This window comes from Thermobia domestica, chromosome 7 (genome assembly GCF_964235325.1).
Source record: "Thermobia domestica chromosome 7, izTheDome1.hap1.1, whole genome shotgun sequence".
Lineage (NCBI taxonomy): Eukaryota > Metazoa > Arthropoda > Insecta > Zygentoma > Lepismatidae > Thermobia > Thermobia domestica.
This window is the reverse complement of record NC_137460.1, coordinates 24,340,121-24,359,831: the sequence shown is the minus strand read 5'-3', so window position 1 is coordinate 24,359,831 and position 19,711 is coordinate 24,340,121. Positions and strand designations below refer to the sequence as shown.

The following is a 19,711-nucleotide window of genomic DNA, read 5'->3' as shown; positions in this document are numbered from 1 at the left end:
TAGCTTACTAAGCGCTATTTCCATCGAAAGGGACTTTTTACTCGAAAGTGGTTCTGCTATCTATAATTCGTGGTGCCATTGAAATTCGGAATAGCCTGAAATCAAAATCTTACAAGCAGAACAGAAGAAAATGAATGTGCACGTGGACCAGATCTAGTTCTCCACAACAGTTTACACTAGCAGACATTCTTCTAACACTTTAGAAATCAACCAAAATAAACATACGAGATTATAGAGTAACTGGCACTTAAGCATGCAACATTGTTAATTTTCATGGGAACGAAAATTCAAAGCGTTCTTAGGAGACTTAATACGTTGCAACCTTAAGATTCTACAATGCTAATTGGGAGTAAAGCTCAATAAGTGCATGTACGTACATACTGCGACTATTAGAAAACCAAGAATATGCAAGTAACTTACCATGAATAAGTTGTTCCCAAGTCTATGCCGACAACAGTCCCAACATCTTTATTCTTTTCATCCTTTGCTCCCCTGCACAATGCAAGGAAAGCAAGGCACGCGAAGAGGAAGTGCACTAACCGCATTTTTAACCGCTTTTGTCTGAAACATTAAAAGAAAAATCAAATCAATATTTTTAAAATTAAAGAAAAACTATTAAATGAGTTTAAAAGCATAGTAAACAAACTATTAAACAAGTTTAAAAAGCATACTCACTTTCAATATACAAAATTAAATCACTTTAAATTTGTAAATGAATTGAGAGTTTGTGTAAATCATTGATTTACAATACAAATTCCTACAATGGAGGCGTCTGGGACAACGAAAGCAGAACATTCGGCTTCTACGTAATCATTGCATTGGCAAATGTATGATTCACTTACGTACCATGTTCCCTATGTTACAATTGCACTATATCTATATATATAAAAGAGAACGTACAAAATTTTGTCCGCTCATCACGCTAATACGGCTGAACCAATTTCTTTCATTTTTGGGGGGTTATTAGGATTTGGACCCTAGATGGTTTTTATCATATCACTTTAATTTTTAATTACCAGTGTCTTGAGATAATTGACCATTCAAGTGTCCATAACGTACAAATCCTTTGTTATTAGTTCATCATAGGTAAAAATAAACGTATTTATATGCAACCCGCATGACCGTGTCACTCGGCGGGTTAACATAAATGACAGGCGATATACAGCGGAAAATAGCTTGAATCTTCTGTTTAAAATTTTTTAATTTATTTGCTTATTTTTACAGACACTTTTACAATATGCCAGCACCGGGATGACCGCAGCGAAGCGGGGCGGGTTAACATAAATGACAGGCGATATAATGTTAAGATTTACTGCAATCTTCTATGGTTTTTATCATATCACTTGAAAGCGAAAAAGTAAAAATTATCTAAGTAACAAAGTTTATTGCGTTCCGGGGTGACCGCAGCGAAGCGGGGTGAACGCTGCTAGTTCTTTTATAATAATGTTTAGAGATGAACGCAAACCCAAACAACGAACTTCTTCGGGGCCCATCCTTAACATACGCGTCATCGGAGCGCAGACCGATTTGATTCCCGGCAGAAGCTGTGGTTCGGATTCCACGCTAAGTGTAGGTCCACATGTAATATAGTTTCGCTTCAGAAAGGGTCATCGAACTAATCAACCATCCGAAACCACTGACAAAAATTACTCGAGAACGTCATGCTTGGTTCGTCCATTGTTCAAGTTTTCCAATTAGTAGCGTAGACTAACCCCTCAGTCCCCAATACTTCCTAGAGAGACACGCGAGTTTAATATACTTAACTCGACTAAGCACTCGTAGTTTTAGCTTGTCCGTACATCCCCTGTAAACAGACAATCGGAAGAAGTAGTGAAGCCTTTAGATACATGGGAGCAGAATCCTCGAGTGAACCAGCAAGCAGCACATTGTGGTAAGATTGTGTTGGACGGCAACGACGTTTTAATACTTTTCTACAGCACAGGAAGTCTAACAAGGCCACAGGGCTACGTCAAAACATCCTTAGTGGACTTTTACTGAAGATTTCAAGCTGTACCAAACATACGTAAGTTCAAGAATACGAGCAGTTAGGCGTGTTAAATAGTTAACACGTAACCGAACAGATCAAGTATGTACTAAAACAGGTGTTGTATCTCATTCTGAGTCAATGGTGTGGAGAGAAATTAAAAATTTATACAATAACCAAAAATGTCCGAACAGCGCATTCGAAACACTGGAGAAAAAAACAGTACAACTGGAACAGTATTCAGATTAGTATACAACGTTCCCATTAATTTGTTTTCGTCAGTGGCTCTGGAAAAAAATCAAACTGAAGTATTTTTTCCTTTTCAATTACCCAGAACTATTTAAGTCAACAGATAACCGAAACAATTTAGCACTTAAAGTGGATTTGGGCACAATAAGCAATATTTTTTACGCAGTATGCGTTAAATTTGTCCTTCAAGCATATATTCATTGAATTTATACCTACAGAAGAGGTGATATGATAAATTCTTAATTACTATCACCTTATGTATTGTTGGCAGGGTTGGCAAAAACCATGGTTTTTATTTAAAAAAACAAAAAAAAAAAAAAAACTTTTTTGGGTTTAAATAATTTGCTCTATATATTCATATCATATATGGACAGAAATAAGGTTGTTTCGCCTTGATATTATGCGACAACCGGGCTATGCTGGAAGGGGTCACATAAGCTTAAAGCGGAATAAAAACCGCTTCTCGAGTTACATCCGAGAGAAATTGTCCTCTATTTGAACTCGGAACCAGGACTAATTGGCCACAAATGCGATACGTCTGCCGACTCACTCACGAAAGAATCCTGATAATAATAATAACAATAATAATAAAAACGTTGTACTGATCTTTGCATGCTTCTTAACATAACTGTCAAGAGTCATTTCAGAAGGACAAAAAGATAAACAGTTGCACAAGTGATTACACAGAATTACAAATGAACAATTTCAAAATACTACGGAGTACAAAAGAAAAAATTTAGTTCAAGTTACTTAACAACGACTTTATTGGTCCAAATTAAAGAAATACACCGACTTAATCTGCATATCAATAAGAAAAGTGAATAAAGATACGAATTATTTGAGTCAACTTTGGCTCACTCATTTATACATAAATAGATACCAAAGATACTTATTTCACTAAATGTCTCTCGTGGGGTCTGTATGACCCCCCCCCCCACACACACAGTACGGCATTTTCGATGTATTTTATCAATAGTAAACATTGAAACGAAACAATATTTAGAATTTTTCTTCGATTGCAATTACATGACAATAATAAGTACAAAAAAAAAATCACAAACATTTATAAACTTATATATAAAAAAGTTGCTTTTGTAGTATAATCTTTTTGAGTAATGAATGGGGAATTCAGGTCTGCATATAATACGAATAATATACGGGAGTGAAACGTGATAACCCACAAATGTGTTCATCAAGATTATACAAACACTTACACTTTTACGAACATTTTTTTGTTTTTTGGTTTAAACCAGTTGGTTCTTTTGAAAAAACCAGTTGGTTTAAACCATGGATTAAACCACCTTGGTTTAAACCAGCCAACCCTGATTATCGGTAACGTAGTGGTGCAATATGATTTTTTTTTTTTTTTTTTTCAAACTTACATACCAATCAGTTCAGAACAGCCTATCACGATAAGCACTTCTGCAAGTCTTCCACAACTCATCTAAGCGCTTACATTGCAATTTAACAAATACCTCATTACGATCTTAACATACGAAAAAACACGTATAATGCACTTTTGTCAGCACTTATTTGCCTTAGAAAATATACTTAGTAAAATTTAGATTCTGAGAATCTATCGAACAATACAAACTTTAGTAAAATACCTTCCAATAAAATTTTAACTTCACGTTCCAAGTTAACGTCCCAAGCTATAGTAACGATTAATTTAAAAGAATGATAACGAAGTAATTGTCGGAATGAATTTGGGAGGAAACTGGCAAAAGCTAAAGAATGTGCTGGTGTTGTTTTGGCACGCCACACTTTGGAAGACTGTACAAAAGTAATACTGCTGTATTATACGTTAGCAAGTATAGGGTTACTACTATAAAACCATAAGTGCTGTACGACCGTATAAAATGTGTGAGTGCATATGAAAAATCACTATTAGACGCTATTTCCACCGGCGGTGTATTTCTACACAGTGTACAGAAGTTGTACTTCATGTTTACAAGTGAAGTGTTATACATGAAACCATGAAAAGTGCTAAAACATTGCCAAAACCAACTTACCACCCTCGTTTACGCAAAGAGCCACCACTGCTGACGTGCTTGCTTTCTTCGGACGCACTCGCGAAAATTCGCGTGCCCACCAGCTTCGCCCTGCCCTGACTTAGCATTCGCGCTTCTCAATGTCCATCTAGCCCAAGTTGGTTTGTAGTCTATACACTGTAGCTTTTATGCCAAATATCCAAAGCCATATTTATACACACATCGTAAAAGAGTTTAGATTTTTCAAGAACTAGTTTCCGTTCCCTCCTTGAACTTTATCTACGCCAAGTGAGATTTTCATGTTTCCCAGCGCAAATGTTTTACGGGAGAATAAGAAGGAAATTAATGAAAGAACTATTTTCAAAAGGTGTGCCCAAAGCAAGCCTGCATGCCGAATGACAGTAGTTTCTCCCTGGACATACTTGAGAAGAAAAAAAATGCAATTTAGGAATCTACCCACACGCTAGTTAATACTGCAAAGCCGTTCAGATGCAGCACTCTTAGTCAAAATTAGACACGTACAGCCTATAACCGGGATCAATATCCAGAAACTGCCCTCCTGCTTATGAATGATGAACTAACACCTATGCAAAAAACAGGATTCAACCCACGAGACACGTCTTGCAACCACCAGCGTAAATCCCTGGACCGTTCACCAGCTGGACAGACTATTTTTGGCAAACTCTTTTTCACAATTATATAATAGCAATTTCCTATTAAGTTACTAGTTCCATTAAGTTCCACGTCATTACTTTACCCAGAGTATTTTCATTTTTATAATGCAAAGAGTATCTGCCAAAAATTTGGAAAAGTTAAAGAATGCTGGCCCACACAAGGGAAAATGGGCTACGGTAGTAGCCAGGTTGGTTCCTTTCTTTATCAAAGCTCAGTACCAGTTCAGATAGCAATGTCTAGGAAATGATAACGACTGAAGGTTGCTTAGTAACCAGGTTGATTACTTTATTACAACTCAACGGGGATGCAGGCGTTTTTTAGAAATCGAAAACTTACTGAACTGCTACCCTATTTCCAACCATAACAGAGCGAAATTATCAAACTCACGATTTCACTGTCAATGTCACTACCGTATTACACCTATCTGTACGTAGGAAAATTAACTGGGGTTAAGTTTAGAGTTTGGAAGAACAACTCCAAACTTAAGCCCAATTTTTAATACTTTAAGCACCGTTTTTCGTATGTAGCAAAGTCCAAGGGCACCTTCAGACTGGAGGGGCAACTCCTAACTTAAGCCAATAACTGTTTATACGCTTTGTGCAAATAATAGGCTTGGGCCTGTATTGTAACGGCTACATATCTGCTAAATGACACGTAATCTCTCTTACATTAACTTTATAAGAAACCCACAATGTTTCGCATGAACAGATTTTTCTTATTATGCACCTGCATTCACTAGAGAAGACAAAGAAGTAATTATTTACACTTAATCTCCAATTACACACATTTTATAGATATGCCCTGAAATATTTCATTAGCATTTCTCTAAGCATGCTACATTAAAACAAATTTTTACAGCTGAACTTGCATATTTAATTGAATTATCTTCTTATCACTATTTTTTAATTAGAAATATACGCTAGCATACATTACACTTGAAATAGTTGTCACAGTAATTTGCTCCAACAATATGGAATGTTCATGACACGTTCTACATCCTGCACCATGCCCAAGTTCAATGAACGAAAAAGATTTAATCAAGGCCCACCAAAATTTTGGCTACAAATCACACGAATATTAATATTACAGGTAATTTAGTAGTGAACAAGTAGATAACTTACCTCACCGGCAACAATACTTCTGTAATTAATTCTCACGCCTTGTAATAACTAATCACTCTACTCTTCTCGCTTCTCTTCCTCGTTTCACATCAAAATGATGGCTTTACCTTACCAGTCACCTTCTAATATTGCCCTGTTACATCGAGAACTATTCGTGGCTCAATGCTATTGGCGATCAGCCTTCCAAACGAAATGCCCTCTTTAACGTGATTGGTCATATCCAGACCAGTTGGCTACATTTCATTGGCACACGTACAGTATACTAGAAACGTCATATCCTGGAAACTTCAGGAAGTAACCGGAACATTGCTTCATGCAGAAAGTAAATTATAAAATATATTTCATCATACAAAATATTTTCATCTACAACATAAAACATAAGCTTACCTCTTGCAAGAAAATCTTCACTTAAATATTATACATTCCTTCAATTCTTTTACAAAAAATTTAAGTCGGAAGTTTGAATTTTGAGAATAAACTCTCGACGTGAAAATTTCTCCAGCAGACTATCAGAAAACATGAACTTCCTTCAATGATGCCAACTCAAAATAAAATATACGTCAATATTGTTATGAAAATCGAGTAAGATAATTCGGTGAATGAAAAACTATCATATCCTTTTAGGCAAACTTTCCTTTCATTGCCGCTTTCATCTTGTTTTTCGTATGAACCAAATTGTTTTATTTCCAGTGTAAACCATTTGCGACAAAATTAGTGACTCATTCGCAAACGAAACAAAGGTTGAGTTGATTTTGAGTTTAACGTGTCATTCAGCTGTGAGGCTATATGAGACGTAGACCTACTGATTAACATGGAATTTGAACCACATGAGCTTTAGCCGGGAATTGAACCCGGATCTTCCACGCCAAAGGCTCGTGCGCTAACCGCTTAGCCACGAAGGAGCTCTGCGAAACAAAGGAGGTTGAGGATATGCAAATTATTGTTACAACATCTAGTATATTTAATATTTTTGAAACCAAGAACAACTTTTAAATGTACTATTTCGGTAATTTTTAATTTTAACTGGAACTTGGACATTGTTCCTGCTGACATGGTGAATGCTATTTCTTGGCACGAAATAACAAGCTGACTGTTTTTCTGGAAATATGAAATGAAATCAAATTCCTAGTTCTTCGTCCCAAGTTAGTACCCATAGCTTAAAGCAGACAGGTGATTAATGTGAATGATTAAAATAATTGGGGGAACAAGCATATAAGAGGAAACGAAAGAACAAGAGGAAATCCACGGTCATGATGTTGACCACAAACTCATGTACCGGTTAATCGAACTAGGGACCTCTCATAACAAAGGTGACCAGTCTACCACTCTGCTTTGTCCCTTGTTTTCTTCTTTCCATAATTAAATATAAATAAATGATTTTTTTTTAAAAAAAGGCTGAAAGATTGCGATGATGACAGCCCGTTTTGGTTAAATTCTTCAGCTATGCCGAAATTCTTCAGCTTCAGCTGTGCATCTGAGATAAAGAAAATGCCTACCATTGAGCTATAATGATATATTATCTGCTCTTCGACATACAACATATTTAGAGTAGATGTAGCAAGTGGTGGAGCTCATTTCAAATCGATTATTGGGGGGACAGTCCCCTCCAGTTCCAACATTGAGAGGGACATGTATCCTTATTCCCCCCGGGATTTGCACTAGTGCATATACTGTAAGCAAACTGCAATTTTTGTATCATGTAAACGTTTATCACCAGATAATAAGGCCCCATGGGTTTTATTACATAACGGTCTTCGTGTTATAGGGGCGCAACGCCAAAAATGCAATAAGCAATTATATTCTGTATGCCAAACATTTGCTAATTTTGTTTGCGATTTCTAAAATTGCTACGGAATAAGGCCCCATATTTTGCTAAGACCGATGTATCAGTTGGCGGACTAATTTTGAGTTGGCATCCTTGACATTCTTTATTTCTTCAACGCTGCTTCTGTTGCGGGCTCCATGCTTGGTTCACTTGCAAATGCAAAAACCTCGTAACCTGTGTTTGTTTTCGAGTGGATTGTATTTTTTTTTTTTTTTTCGTACTTTGGAATGTACTTTTCGGATAACTGAGAAAGTAAATTAATAATACGTGTTTGAGTGTGCCAGTGTTGTCAGAAGTACTCGAGAAAATCAAAAGTCTTGTGTGATGTAACCTAGTACATTGATTACCACGTGTTTTCGAGAAGTAAGAAGAGTGGGAAGACTCAAGTAAAAATTTACGAAATGGAGAATTTAGAGCTAGATAACGAAGATAATACAAGTTTTTTGGAGAGAGAGTTGACTGAAGAAGAAAAAGAGAAGCTTAGGAAGCAGAATTCGAGGTTAGTTTCAGCTTTCCAAGCTGAAAAGTTAGAACAATGTGCTAAAAAGCATTGGGATTTGTTTTACAAAAGGAACGAAACTCGTTTCTTCAAAGATCGTCACTGGACAACCCGAGAATTTCAGGAATTAGTATCAGATTTTGAGAATACAGACCAAAGAAAAATTTTGTTAGAGATTGGATGTGGTGTTGGAAATTTTGTTTATCCTCTTCTGGAAGAAATACCGTCTCTCTTTGTATATGCGTGTGACCTTTCGCCAAGGGCAGTATCTTTCGTAAAAGACCACGAGAAATATGATGAAAATAGAATTCAAGCCTTTGAAGCAGATATTACAGTGCAAAAATTGGACTTGAAAGAACCGGTAGATATTTGTAGCTTAATATTTGTATTATCAGCAATACACCCAACAAAGTTCCAGAACTCTTTGAGGAATATATTGGATACTATTAAGCCAGGCGGACTGATTTTGTTCAGAGATTATGGATTGTATGACATGGCACAGCTGCGATTTAAGCCAGGACACAAAATTGCAGAAAATTTGTATATGAGGCAAGACGGCACAAGGTAAGTTACGCGCATATGTTTGCATCCTATGGTAGGGTATTTATTATCTCTTCCGAAATTACAAGATGAGGTAAAATATATAATGCATGATTGGAAATCAAAGTTAATTTAGTGGTGTCCCTCCGTTTTTACTAAAAGTTTGGCAAATTACAGGAAAAACGAGGTAAGAAATGGTGATTTGGAGTTCTTATGTGATGTTTAGATGTGTAAGGTTAGGAGTGACGTTATATTTAATATCTTAATAAGAAGAGTGAAGAAAGTGAAAATCAACAAGTGTAGTGAAACTTATAGTGGCCTATGTTTAGCAGAAGGGGTCCAGCTCTTTTCTCGAAAAACGTTACAATTTTGGTAATTTCTGTTCACATTCGGTTAGTTTAGGGTAGAGTTGGTTAGTTTAAATTAGGTTAGGTTAGTTTACTTTGTTATATTAGTGTAGGGGTCCCACATAATTTTCCAAAAAAGATGGAATTTCGCATATTTCTACTAATATTACGTTTAGGTTAGTTCAGGTTAGCTTACGTTAGTTTATGTTAGGGTAAGTTAGATTTGGTTACGTTATGTTACGTATAAGTGCTTGCATCACTCATTTCTCCTGTAAATTTTGTGTTTCTTACGTGCTTCTGGACCCTTGTACTAAACATACCCTTACAGGGACACCGCCAGTGCTAATCTTCCGCAGATGCAGCCACGGCTTAATCACGACACAAATGTTTATTTTCATGCTTTCTTTGCTCTTCACTAGATACGTATTATCTGTACTGTAAGTGTTACGAACTACACGTTATGCAGAACTAACGAAATCAATGAATCTTTATTTTTTCATGTTTACAAACAACACCATACTAGGTTATTATGTCAACAAAACTTTAGGATGGAAAAAAATTGAAGGAGTAGGTACAGTCAAATACCAACTTGTTCCTAGGACATAAAAAATTGCAAAACCCATACGAAAATACTTCTTTCCTGTACTAAATTGCTACATAAGGGGTTAATTATATTCATGAAATACTAGCTGAATCTGCGCTATTTACACAGCGCACAGTTCTAATATGAATGTGAATCCTTCTTACCTTCTCACTATATATATGCAAGTCCCTTTACGGACACAGCTAGACAGGAAGACTTGCAAAGGGAGTATATAAAAATGATCTAAATGACCGATATTGTCGAATCCACAGCTTTTGGGGTCGCTGAGATGAATAGTGACATTTCCTATACCATGTAAATCCAAATTCAGCTCCGCAACGTTGGAAATAAGGGGATGGGTGGGTGTTGTGTCGACTTGGAAATCCCCCCCCCCAAAAAAAAATATTTTTCTGGTTGAAGAATTCAAAACAGAAAACATCAGTAATAGTTTCGCTTCAATAATGGTAAAAAATGATTAAGTGAACATATTACAATTTTTTGTTATTTTAACCCAGCGAAGCGGATAATTGACGCTTGTAAATAAATAAATAAATGCAAAGGGTCTCTGAACTCATCCACTTGTTTATTTAGAAAAAACAAGTTTTACATGTTTAACGCAAATTAATGTCGCTGCTAAAATAGATATATGAGGTGCTCAGTAAGGTGTTGGCACTTTAAGGGTATATCTGCATTAATTCTAGACAAATAAATGTTGAAAGTGAAGTAAGATAAACAATTGTGGTCGAAGTACAGATGAATACTCATTTCTGAATTTTTCAAAACGAATACCGTTTACGGAACTTGACTTAAGTTTTGTAAAACTGCGATGATGACCACATAGTTCAGTTGAATTACGATGATGTATGAACTTCGCCCCTATCTGATGCAGAATTTCTATATATGTGCTAGAAATAGTCATCCAGTTTTGTACGTGGTTAACTTCTTTTTTCCTTTTTTTTTTTTTTTTTTTTCAGAGCCTATTACTTTTCCCTAGATGAGGTAGAACGGCTATTCACTAACAGTGGTTATGAAGTATTGAGCTTGTGTTATGTCCATAGAAGAACGATTAACAAAAAGGAAAATATTGATGTTCCCAGGATATTTGTTCAAGGAAAATTCCGGAAACCGTTACATCCAACGTCCTGAAGAAGGTTAGCATCTTAATGTGGATTGTTTAATATATGCATAGATCTAGGATTTGGGCTGTACATGTGCCTCTTTTTCTTATAAAGTACGTTATGATCAAGTATCATAAGTGCAATTGTATCCTATATGAAATTGGAACTCAGGATAGTCGCCCACAAAACTTAATAATTTTAACATTCATTTTGTGCTTATAACTTTAAATAAGATGAAAAGATCACTAAATAATTTTTCAGTTACCTTAGTGGCTTGTTATTTTACCAGGGTGGCGACAAAATGGGAAGTCAGGAAATTTCAATTTGCTAAGAATGAGATTTTAAAAACATTTAAAGTGAGAATCTGAAGACTAATTCAGATGTGGTTGAGTGGATATTTAATTATCAACTTGGAGACTTACATGTTTTCCACCAACGATGTGTAACAAACTTACAGACTATTTATGGTTTGAAAGAATATTTTCCAAACGAATCTGACACAGATATAGTGATGTGTGTTTTGATATTGTGATTGAATTAATTTTAACAGCGCTTCTGTAAAAGCAGACGGCGACTTTGATGTGGAGAATGCAAAGAGAGACCTGTGCTTAATCCAAACATAACCTTCTACAAAGGTTTCTCCCACCATAACTTTCACATGTGCTTCAGTTATTAGACATCATAAGAAACACATTCATATTGGAAAGAACTATTTAGTGTCTCAAACGTACAATCGAGATCAAGTTAAAAGCAATCGATTATTTGTGCAATTCTGCTATTACACATTAACAGTAAGATTGTCACTGTTCTTTAGAAAGAAGCAATCACATCAAGTTACTTTCGTGTGATCACTGTCCATCTAAGCTTGGTTTGTGCAGTCCGCAGCAAAAAACCTGCAACATGAACATGTAAGTTTATTGTGAAACAACGAAGTTTTTGCTCCAAAATAAGTGTGCAGGGGAGGACGCCGAGGTTTCTTCTGGTGTGATTCGTGCCACTTAGACGTTATGTTCTTTCCCTGCGCTGTTAGGCGTAGTTTCACAGTAAACGTATATGCTCATGTTACAAGTTTTTTGCTGCGGACTGTACCATCTTCATCTATTGCAATCTGTCCCTGTTCCTGTCAAAAATTAAATGTGGACTGTGAACCCAGAATAGAAGTACCTCTCACTTCATTAGTGATTTAAGTGACCACATTAGCTAATCTCATTAAACAAAACAGCAAAGATCGAATGATGCTGCTCTGCATAAAGTATTTAAAAAATAATAATAATAAAACTTAGTTTCTATTGACAAAACGTGAATGAGAATAATTATTTTTCACCTTTACGCAGTGAGCGTAGGTTAAAAGACTGCCTGATATATTATTTAACTGAAAACGTAGTCTCTTAAGTTACCCAACTTTATATCGTGTTCTTCCTGTAGTAACTGTTAAACTTTTTTACTGTAATTATTACAAGTAATTTCCATTAAATTATTTCATTTACCAGCAGAGCAATAGATGTATTCAAATTCACTAGCTTCCATATATTTCAACCCTGTTACCTCCTTCAAATACCTTTATTCTTTAAAACTCATAATACACTTTAATCATAATGTCGTAATCTTCCAATACACAAAATACCACCAACTTCTACTACTTATTTACACTAACTCATTTGACATTATCCTTAATCCATGTCCTGATATTCAATCTCAAATTGTATATCCCAATTTCAATAAACAACAACAATCTACCTAGCAACACACTTCTATTTCTTTTTAGTAAGTATAGTACAAATTTAAAACATTTCTCGCCCCAACTAATATTCTTAAACCTAACAGTAACATCATCCGTAGCACATCACTCAAACAACAGAAGGTAACAACTTTTACAAAACACACACGATTGTGGAAATGTTTTAATGCCTTTAGAAGTGTTGAATGTTTTGTTTCGAGTTGAAAACCTCTGAGTGTCAAGATCCAGTTGAGTTGTTGATTTTAACTTAACATCCCTTTCAGCAGCGAGGCTATATGAGACGTGGACCTACTGATTAACGTGGAATCCGAACTACATGAGCTCTCGCCGGAAAACGAACCCAGGTACCCACGCCAAAAGCGCGTATGCTAACCGCTAAGTACGATGGAGAGTTTTTTTTTTTTTTTTTTTAATGGAAGCTGAATTCATGTTCTATTACTAAGTTGTACTGAAGAATACATTGTAGATAGACTTGTAGGCAAATTTAAACTTTCAATACGCGAAGTCTCACCTTTATTTATTAATTTTTTTTATTTTATTGATTTTTATATAAAGAGAGAAAATCCGAAAGAAATTGGAATCATCAAAAGTAGCAAGTCTTACTAAAGTTACAAGCAATTAATTTTAGTTACAGTTAATTTTAGTAATTGATAGGTTATTACGTATACTGTAATATTTTATTTCATTCATGAGTGCTTCTACTTGATACGCGTATTATTGTAAGCGTATCAAAAGTTCGAGGCCATTGGCCATTGGAAATATGTGATTTTCCTTCTAAAATGAAAATTTTCCAATCGCACCAACCATTTTGACTTTACACTGGTAAATTGCTCTAAGTTAAATAAATAAAAAAAAAAAAAGTAACGTTCCCAGTTCAGTAGGCTATTCGAGCGAGACGTAGGGGCATGCAGAAATGGCACGGTGAACGACCACATAGCAGTGTGAGGGGAACCTAGAATACGTAAGATCCGTTCCTTAACAATGTATTGTTGAGAACCCAAGGGAACCAACAGCTTGCTGAACTGGCAATATTGCATTGTCATTTAACATGGCGCCTTACTAGGGTGGAGCCCAAATAGCTGGTGCGATTGGAAAAAATGCACCATTTTAGGTTGAAAACCACCTTTTTCCAAAACCTTCCTCTTTTTTCCGTTTTTTCATATCTTTACTCACTATGGTCCCAGACTTCACTACCCTCGGTATGCAGTTATTTACATACTTTTTAATCTTACGTTACATTTAATATTTCGCTGTACAAAATCATTAAAGAAAACCATATAGTACATATAGTACAGGCTGCTTATTCACCAGCTACAGATTTAAATACAGCAAATGCCCGCTTTATTAATATTACAAATACGGAGGTCATTCCATAAATAATGCACACTACTATTTGTTTGCTTACATGTTTTTTTTTTTTTTTTAATTTTTATTTTATTTATTTATTTATTTGTTGTTGTTGTTGTGTTTTCTTACAAATCTTCAAGGTAGTATCTTTGCTTCTATTGCTTTAATGGCCGACTCGTATTGTCCAGGAAACTAGTGTTCAAGTAAGACATCATTTTAGTTTAGCTGTCGAGTGGCTCGGGCAAGCGGCAGCAATTTCTAGAGATTGAAAATTATCCACGTATAGGTTGTTTCAAATTTGGGAATGGGTCAGAGTCTGATGGACTCACGTTCGGACTCCATGGAGCATGAGGTAACGCTTTCCAATTATATTCGTGTAGCTTTTCAATCATAACTCTCCCGCAATGAGGGCTTAGAGAATGAGTAGCAGCCTCGAGCAAGTGAGATCGGGCTTGTGCATTTTTGTGTCCAGTTTTTGCAAGGAGTCACGACACTACTGCTGTGACACTTTTTCCACATGCAAATTTTTTGTGTGGTGGTTCCTTATTGATCGTAAGCAAAGATGATAATGTGTTTGACATTCAATAGAGTTTGTCGATTTTTGGTCATGGGAAAGATGAACCTTTCTATCCGTTCGATTGTGATCTCTGAGTCATGTTTTGTCAGTAGCGATAATTTGGTTGAGTTTTTGCCATTCAAAGTTTCGAACCTAATGTGTAATCCTTGCTCTTCAACAGTCTACCCGAGGCACGTGAGGCCTCCATTTCCGACACTTGTTATTACAAAACACTAGAGAGCTACAGGGTTACAAGCACACGTTTTACTGCTTGAAGGACTCAAACCTAACTGATAAGAAGTTTCACTGCGATTTCATCATTCATTTTTTAGTGTTGTCACCCTGTGCAATATTTATGAAATGATCCTCGTACATTTGCATGTCCCAGAGAATTCCGGGAAGCTAGCACCTCTGCGGCGAACCATAGAAATAATGCAGAGTACCACACTTTCTCTTCTGAACGCTATGTTCGTTTCTTGTGAATATATATATATATATATATATATATATATATATATATATATATATATATATATATATATATATATATATATAGATAAAGTTGAGGACCACACATGGAACGTACTACAGGTAAGCAGAATGAGTTTTCGATATCATGTACTGACATGGTGCGAAGGGGCTTGAGTTGGGTCAGTCCCTATGGCTACGCTTCTGTTAATATAATAGTATTTTTCATAATTTTATTTGAAACTAAAAAAAAAAAAAAAAAAAAAAAAAGTCCTTTTGGCATTCAATATGATGATCAACTCTACTAAACTGAATATGTGATGTTTCATTAGCTCTAGCTGATTGAAATTATGTTGAAAATACGAAAGTATTCATGTATCATGTGTTGGTACTATTGTTTTCTGAACACAGTTTTTATAATTACAGGACATCCGATCAGAAGAAATAAGTCAACTCAGACAAGAAGTCATGTAGATTGAAGTAAGTATTGATGTTTCGAATCTAACTCAATTCCAGCTAGAATTTGTAATGTAAGTGAATAAAATTAGTGATTATAAATGCCCAATTTATGAAGTATCTTTTTGTTTTTGAACAGATTTCGGTTGTGTAGCATTGTACAATATTGTTTATAGTAGTCCAAAATAACATTGGATAAAAGAGGGCTTATTAAACTATTTCCACAGTATAATACATACAGGAAAAGCAGGTCTACAGTAAATTCAGTTCTATCAGATTATATCATGTGTTGTAAAACTCCCGACCGTGTTCAGCAAGAAGTGATGACAGGTAAAAAGAAGATTAAAACATATGTGCTTTAATCTGCAGAGTTTTTTTCGGCTGTGGGGCTCAGTAAAAACATGACTGACAGCACCACTTGGTATGGCAAAATAAGTTTGTAACAGAAAATGTAATTATTGTTTGGTGTGCAGTAGAAGTGACATATGTGCCTGATAACTGGAGGATCCGTGTTCAGATCTCACCACTGATATATACGTATATTTATTATTATTATTATTATTAATTATTCTGCCTCTCTGCAGGTTCTGGGACTAATGAGGGGATTTTTCAAATTTAGATTTGGGCCTGGAAAGGTTTCTTTTGCGTTTCTCGATCTTCAGCTTCCTCTTTTAACTTCCAATATTTTCTTCTAGCTTTCAAATCATCGATCAGTTGTGTTCTTCCTATTCCTCGCTGTCCTTGCATCTTTTCTTCTATGGCGGTATGAAGAAGACAATTTCTTCGCAAGATATGTCCAATCCAGTTGGCCTTCCTACGGACGAGGCTGGTTAAAAGCGTCCTCTTCTCTCCTATCCGTTTTAAAAATATTCGTTTGTTCCTCTCTTTGTCCGTTTTATCTTCTCCATTTTACTCCAACACCATATTTCGAAGCTCTCTAAATATTTCTTTTCTAACTTCTGTAATGTCCCAAGTCTGAACCATACAGCCCAAGGCTCCATATATAGCATAGACACTGATATATCATATAAATGTCTGAATGTGTCAAAATCGAGACTCGAATCAGGCTCACGTGCACTAGGCATGAGTCTCCTAGCCGCTTGGCACGCAGGGAATCCGCATGTGTATGTAACTTGCTTTTGTGTTTGTCGGAATATCTATTATACAACTGTATGTCTATGCTTCGTATCACGAAAACACGTTCAGATATTTACATAGGTCATCAGTGTGCTTCATTTGTGCATCGTATTCTCACTTTGTTTTATTGTCGGTATTCTGAAATAAAGTTACATAATTGCGAGTAACACGTGTTACTCCTACTCTATACCAAACTATAATAATGTTTCTCTGTTAAAAATGTTATAATGTGTTGGCCTATATTCGCACATCGTCATATTTTTACCAAGTCTTTCGGATTCCCCGAAGGCGAAAAATCGTGGTCTTTTTAGTTCTAGCATCACCTCCTTGCTGAGCGTGAAGGGCAGAATTGTGAGAATCAAAATTATAATACATCCCTAGTGTTCGAAATATTCCTTTGTTGAGGTGGTTACTTAACTAGGTTGAAAGAGGATAAACAGAAAGCATATAATTGGAAAGACTAATGGCTACAATAGTGATGATTCATTAAAACAGCAAGGAGAAGCATTGATTTGAGTGTTTAATGTAAATCCAAGTCTCCCATAAATTGTTACAAATCTTTCAAGAGCTCTTATTTGAAATTGTTAATGTTTAAAAAGTCGCTCGTAGTATACAGAAGTTACTGAGGATACACATTCGGACGTATATCACATGCAAGTGTGAAGGGAATTGAATAACTAAGAACTAAATTAAGATGTGTACAAAATACGAAATGTAGTCGAAGAAACTACTCTAAATGTTGTTGGATCGCAAACTGCTGCCACGTGACCAGACAATCAGTTGTAAATACGTAGTAGTCGTAACGTGTGCTTGATAGACTGAAAACTTTGCAGCCAGTGCTTATTTATTGTAAAGATGTTTGTGCTTTACGTTGTCACGAATTCGTATGTTGCTAAAATAACTGATTACAGTATTATTCGACTTTGTAGCATTATTCCCCAGTCCGCGTACAGGGTTGACACGTAACTCGACGTCAGTCGGGTAAGTTTAGGGATATGTTTCAAAATATGTCGAGTCAGGGAAATTGCTACACTTTGCAGAAAAGTGAAGAGAATTCTTTTTCCTACTTTGTTTCTTCAGACATCACTATTTATAATGAAAACTGAAGATGCAGCGGTAAGCTGGCTTGTATATTATCTTTCGTAGTCATAATTTCATGTTCATAGTTTTAGTACAAATAAATGGTTGAATACAGTTTTGGCTAGAGCCAGCTGTTCAGAGTGGATTTTTTTTTTTCATAAGAAGCCGATTTTTTTTTTAATTATTGAAGTTTCAGCTTTTTCCTCTTTTTCTGATTTCCTTATTGAAGTACCACTTTTGTTTTCTTGTAATGGATTCTGCAATTAAAAGAAAAAAAGTACTCAGAACATTCATTACTTGTAGTCCAGGCCGTCTTGATTGGTTTTCAAACTGCCATTTCATGAATGGACAGCATGTGTAACTTATGCAACCCCCAACATCTGGAAGTAGAAGCATCACTTGGTTGCCTAACCATCTTACATAGGACCTGAAAATTATTCATCTTGTCCATATGCATTTTACAGGTTGCATAAATTCAAATTAACAGTAAAACAAAAAACTTTTGTGAACCAAAAAACAGGAAAATAATTTAGTTTCGGTATAAAATTTATCTTGTGTTTCGTTCTCCGTTGGAACACTATGAACTTAATTATGTTCATTAAAAGAAAATAAGCTACTGTCAATTTTGGGTATAACAGAGGGAAAACTTCATTATTGACAGGCAGGGTCGGAGGTAAAATAAGTACCTGTTCATATTGATTGTAATTAAAATTATTTTTGTTATTTTAGAGCAGAACATGTAATCACCTTTTCTTTCTTTACTTCACAAATAAACAAAAGTATATACTTTTTCGTATTTATAAACCTCTTTATTACACTATGACTCTCACAAGGCGAACCTTTTGCGTTGTTTGGAGAATGGGAAAGAACATAGATTAAAGAAAGTTGTGTAGAATATAAATAAAATACGTCGAATTTAAACCACAGAATACATGCATTTATGAACTTATTTTCCATTTCGTTTAGCCATAATTCGCTTTATATTCTTCTATGCTTAAAGTAGATATAGTAGAGTCTTTGTTAACCGATCACTAGGGGGACCATACCAATTCGAATAGCGAAAAGGTCGATGAAAACCAAAATCACCATTTCATAGCCTCAAAACTGTATAGCATCTCCGTAAGGTTATAAACTTCAGTACATTTAACTTACAAAATCATTAAACCACAAGTTCTCATATCACTGACTTTAGCTACTGTGCTTTCGTCACGTTATGGCTACGTGTTTCTCCTCTGCTCCTGCGCAGACTGATTTTGCTGTCACCACTCGTGTCATCTTGGGATAATTTTGCAACTTGATTTCTGAATTCGCTTCATATATTAGAATTACTTGTAAATTAGGATGAGTTATTTGTTTAAGTATCAATGTATAAAATAACGTTTTAACACTTAGAGATTTATAAATTAATACGGTACAAGATTGGGAAAATACAGAAAAAATTAGTCTTCGGTAGTCCGGCTTTTTTCTTTTTTTCCTTTTTGTCCAATAAAATGGTTCAAAATTTGGGTTTTATATGATTATTATCTGTTTGACTATATTTTATGTTCAAAAGTACACATACAATGATGATCGCATAGTTCAGTTGATACTAAGTGATAGTTGTCTTTCGCTCCTATCTGATGTATGTGGATTAATATTATTTTATGAAAATTCTTATTTTAATGAAAGAACCGTGAGTTTCAATTCATTGTTTTTACAGATGCAGCTTTGAAGTACGGTATATTGATTCTTCCTTCGACAGAGCGGTTAGATGCTTCTTAAGTTGCAAGGTAAGCTTAAAAAAACTAAATAATCCTTGTTTTAGAAACTTTTGAGTTCGTAATAGAAACGGTGAATTATGCGTTAAATATTGATTAGGCATTCAAATAATTTTTATAAGGAATTTTGCATATATTATTGAGATATCGTTATTTGATAATTCCTCTGGTTCGGAAAAAATAAGCAGTAGACTCTCTTTCATATAGTTTAGTGCGACTCTGTCTCGCTTTCTTCAGATC

At 35.3% G+C, this 19,711-nt stretch overlaps 2 protein-coding genes and 1 non-coding gene across 7 annotated transcripts in view; 2 read left to right on the top strand and 1 right to left on the bottom strand.

Moving 5' to 3' along the window:
- The window catches only part of Hsc70-3 (heat shock protein 70 cognate 3), a 32,413-nt gene extending 25,867 nt beyond the window's left edge, over positions 1 to 6,546 (bottom strand). Inside the window, exons 1-2 of one of the 2 annotated variants that reach the window (XM_081764272.1) lie at positions 6,408 to 6,546; positions 421 to 561 (exon numbers count right to left, since the gene is read on the bottom strand). In XM_081764272.1, the coding sequence (XP_081620398.1) occupies positions 421 to 545 (125 nt within the window). In that variant the 5' untranslated portion in view covers positions 546 to 561; positions 6,408 to 6,546. Of the gene's footprint in view, positions 1 to 420; positions 562 to 6,020; positions 6,188 to 6,407 lie in introns of those variants that run through there. The other variant, XM_081764271.1, reaches the window with a different exon arrangement.
- Positions 6,547 to 7,961: 1,415 nt separating this feature from the next.
- LOC145689918 (tRNA N(3)-cytidine methyltransferase METTL6) overlaps positions 7,962 to 19,711 on the top strand; it is a 249,456-nt gene continuing 237,706 nt past the window's right edge. For 2 of the 4 annotated variants that reach the window (XM_081764269.1, XM_081764267.1), the window contains exons 1-4: positions 7,963 to 8,908; positions 10,789 to 10,965; positions 15,468 to 15,521; positions 19,414 to 19,483. In XM_081764269.1, the coding sequence (XP_081620395.1) occupies positions 8,247 to 8,908; positions 10,789 to 10,960 (834 nt within the window). In that variant the 5' untranslated portion in view covers positions 7,963 to 8,246 and the 3' untranslated portion in view covers positions 10,961 to 10,965; positions 15,468 to 15,521; positions 19,414 to 19,483. Of the gene's footprint in view, positions 8,909 to 10,788; positions 10,966 to 15,467; positions 15,522 to 19,413; positions 19,484 to 19,711 lie in introns of all 4 variants that reach the window. The other 2 variants (XM_081764270.1, XM_081764268.1) reach the window with 1 other exon arrangement.
- Positions 19,269 to 19,342, top strand: LOC145691137 (small nucleolar RNA snR60/Z15/Z230/Z193/J17). The gene has a single exon (XR_014132349.1). It is a non-coding gene; the product is annotated as a small nucleolar RNA snR60/Z15/Z230/Z193/J17 (small nucleolar RNA).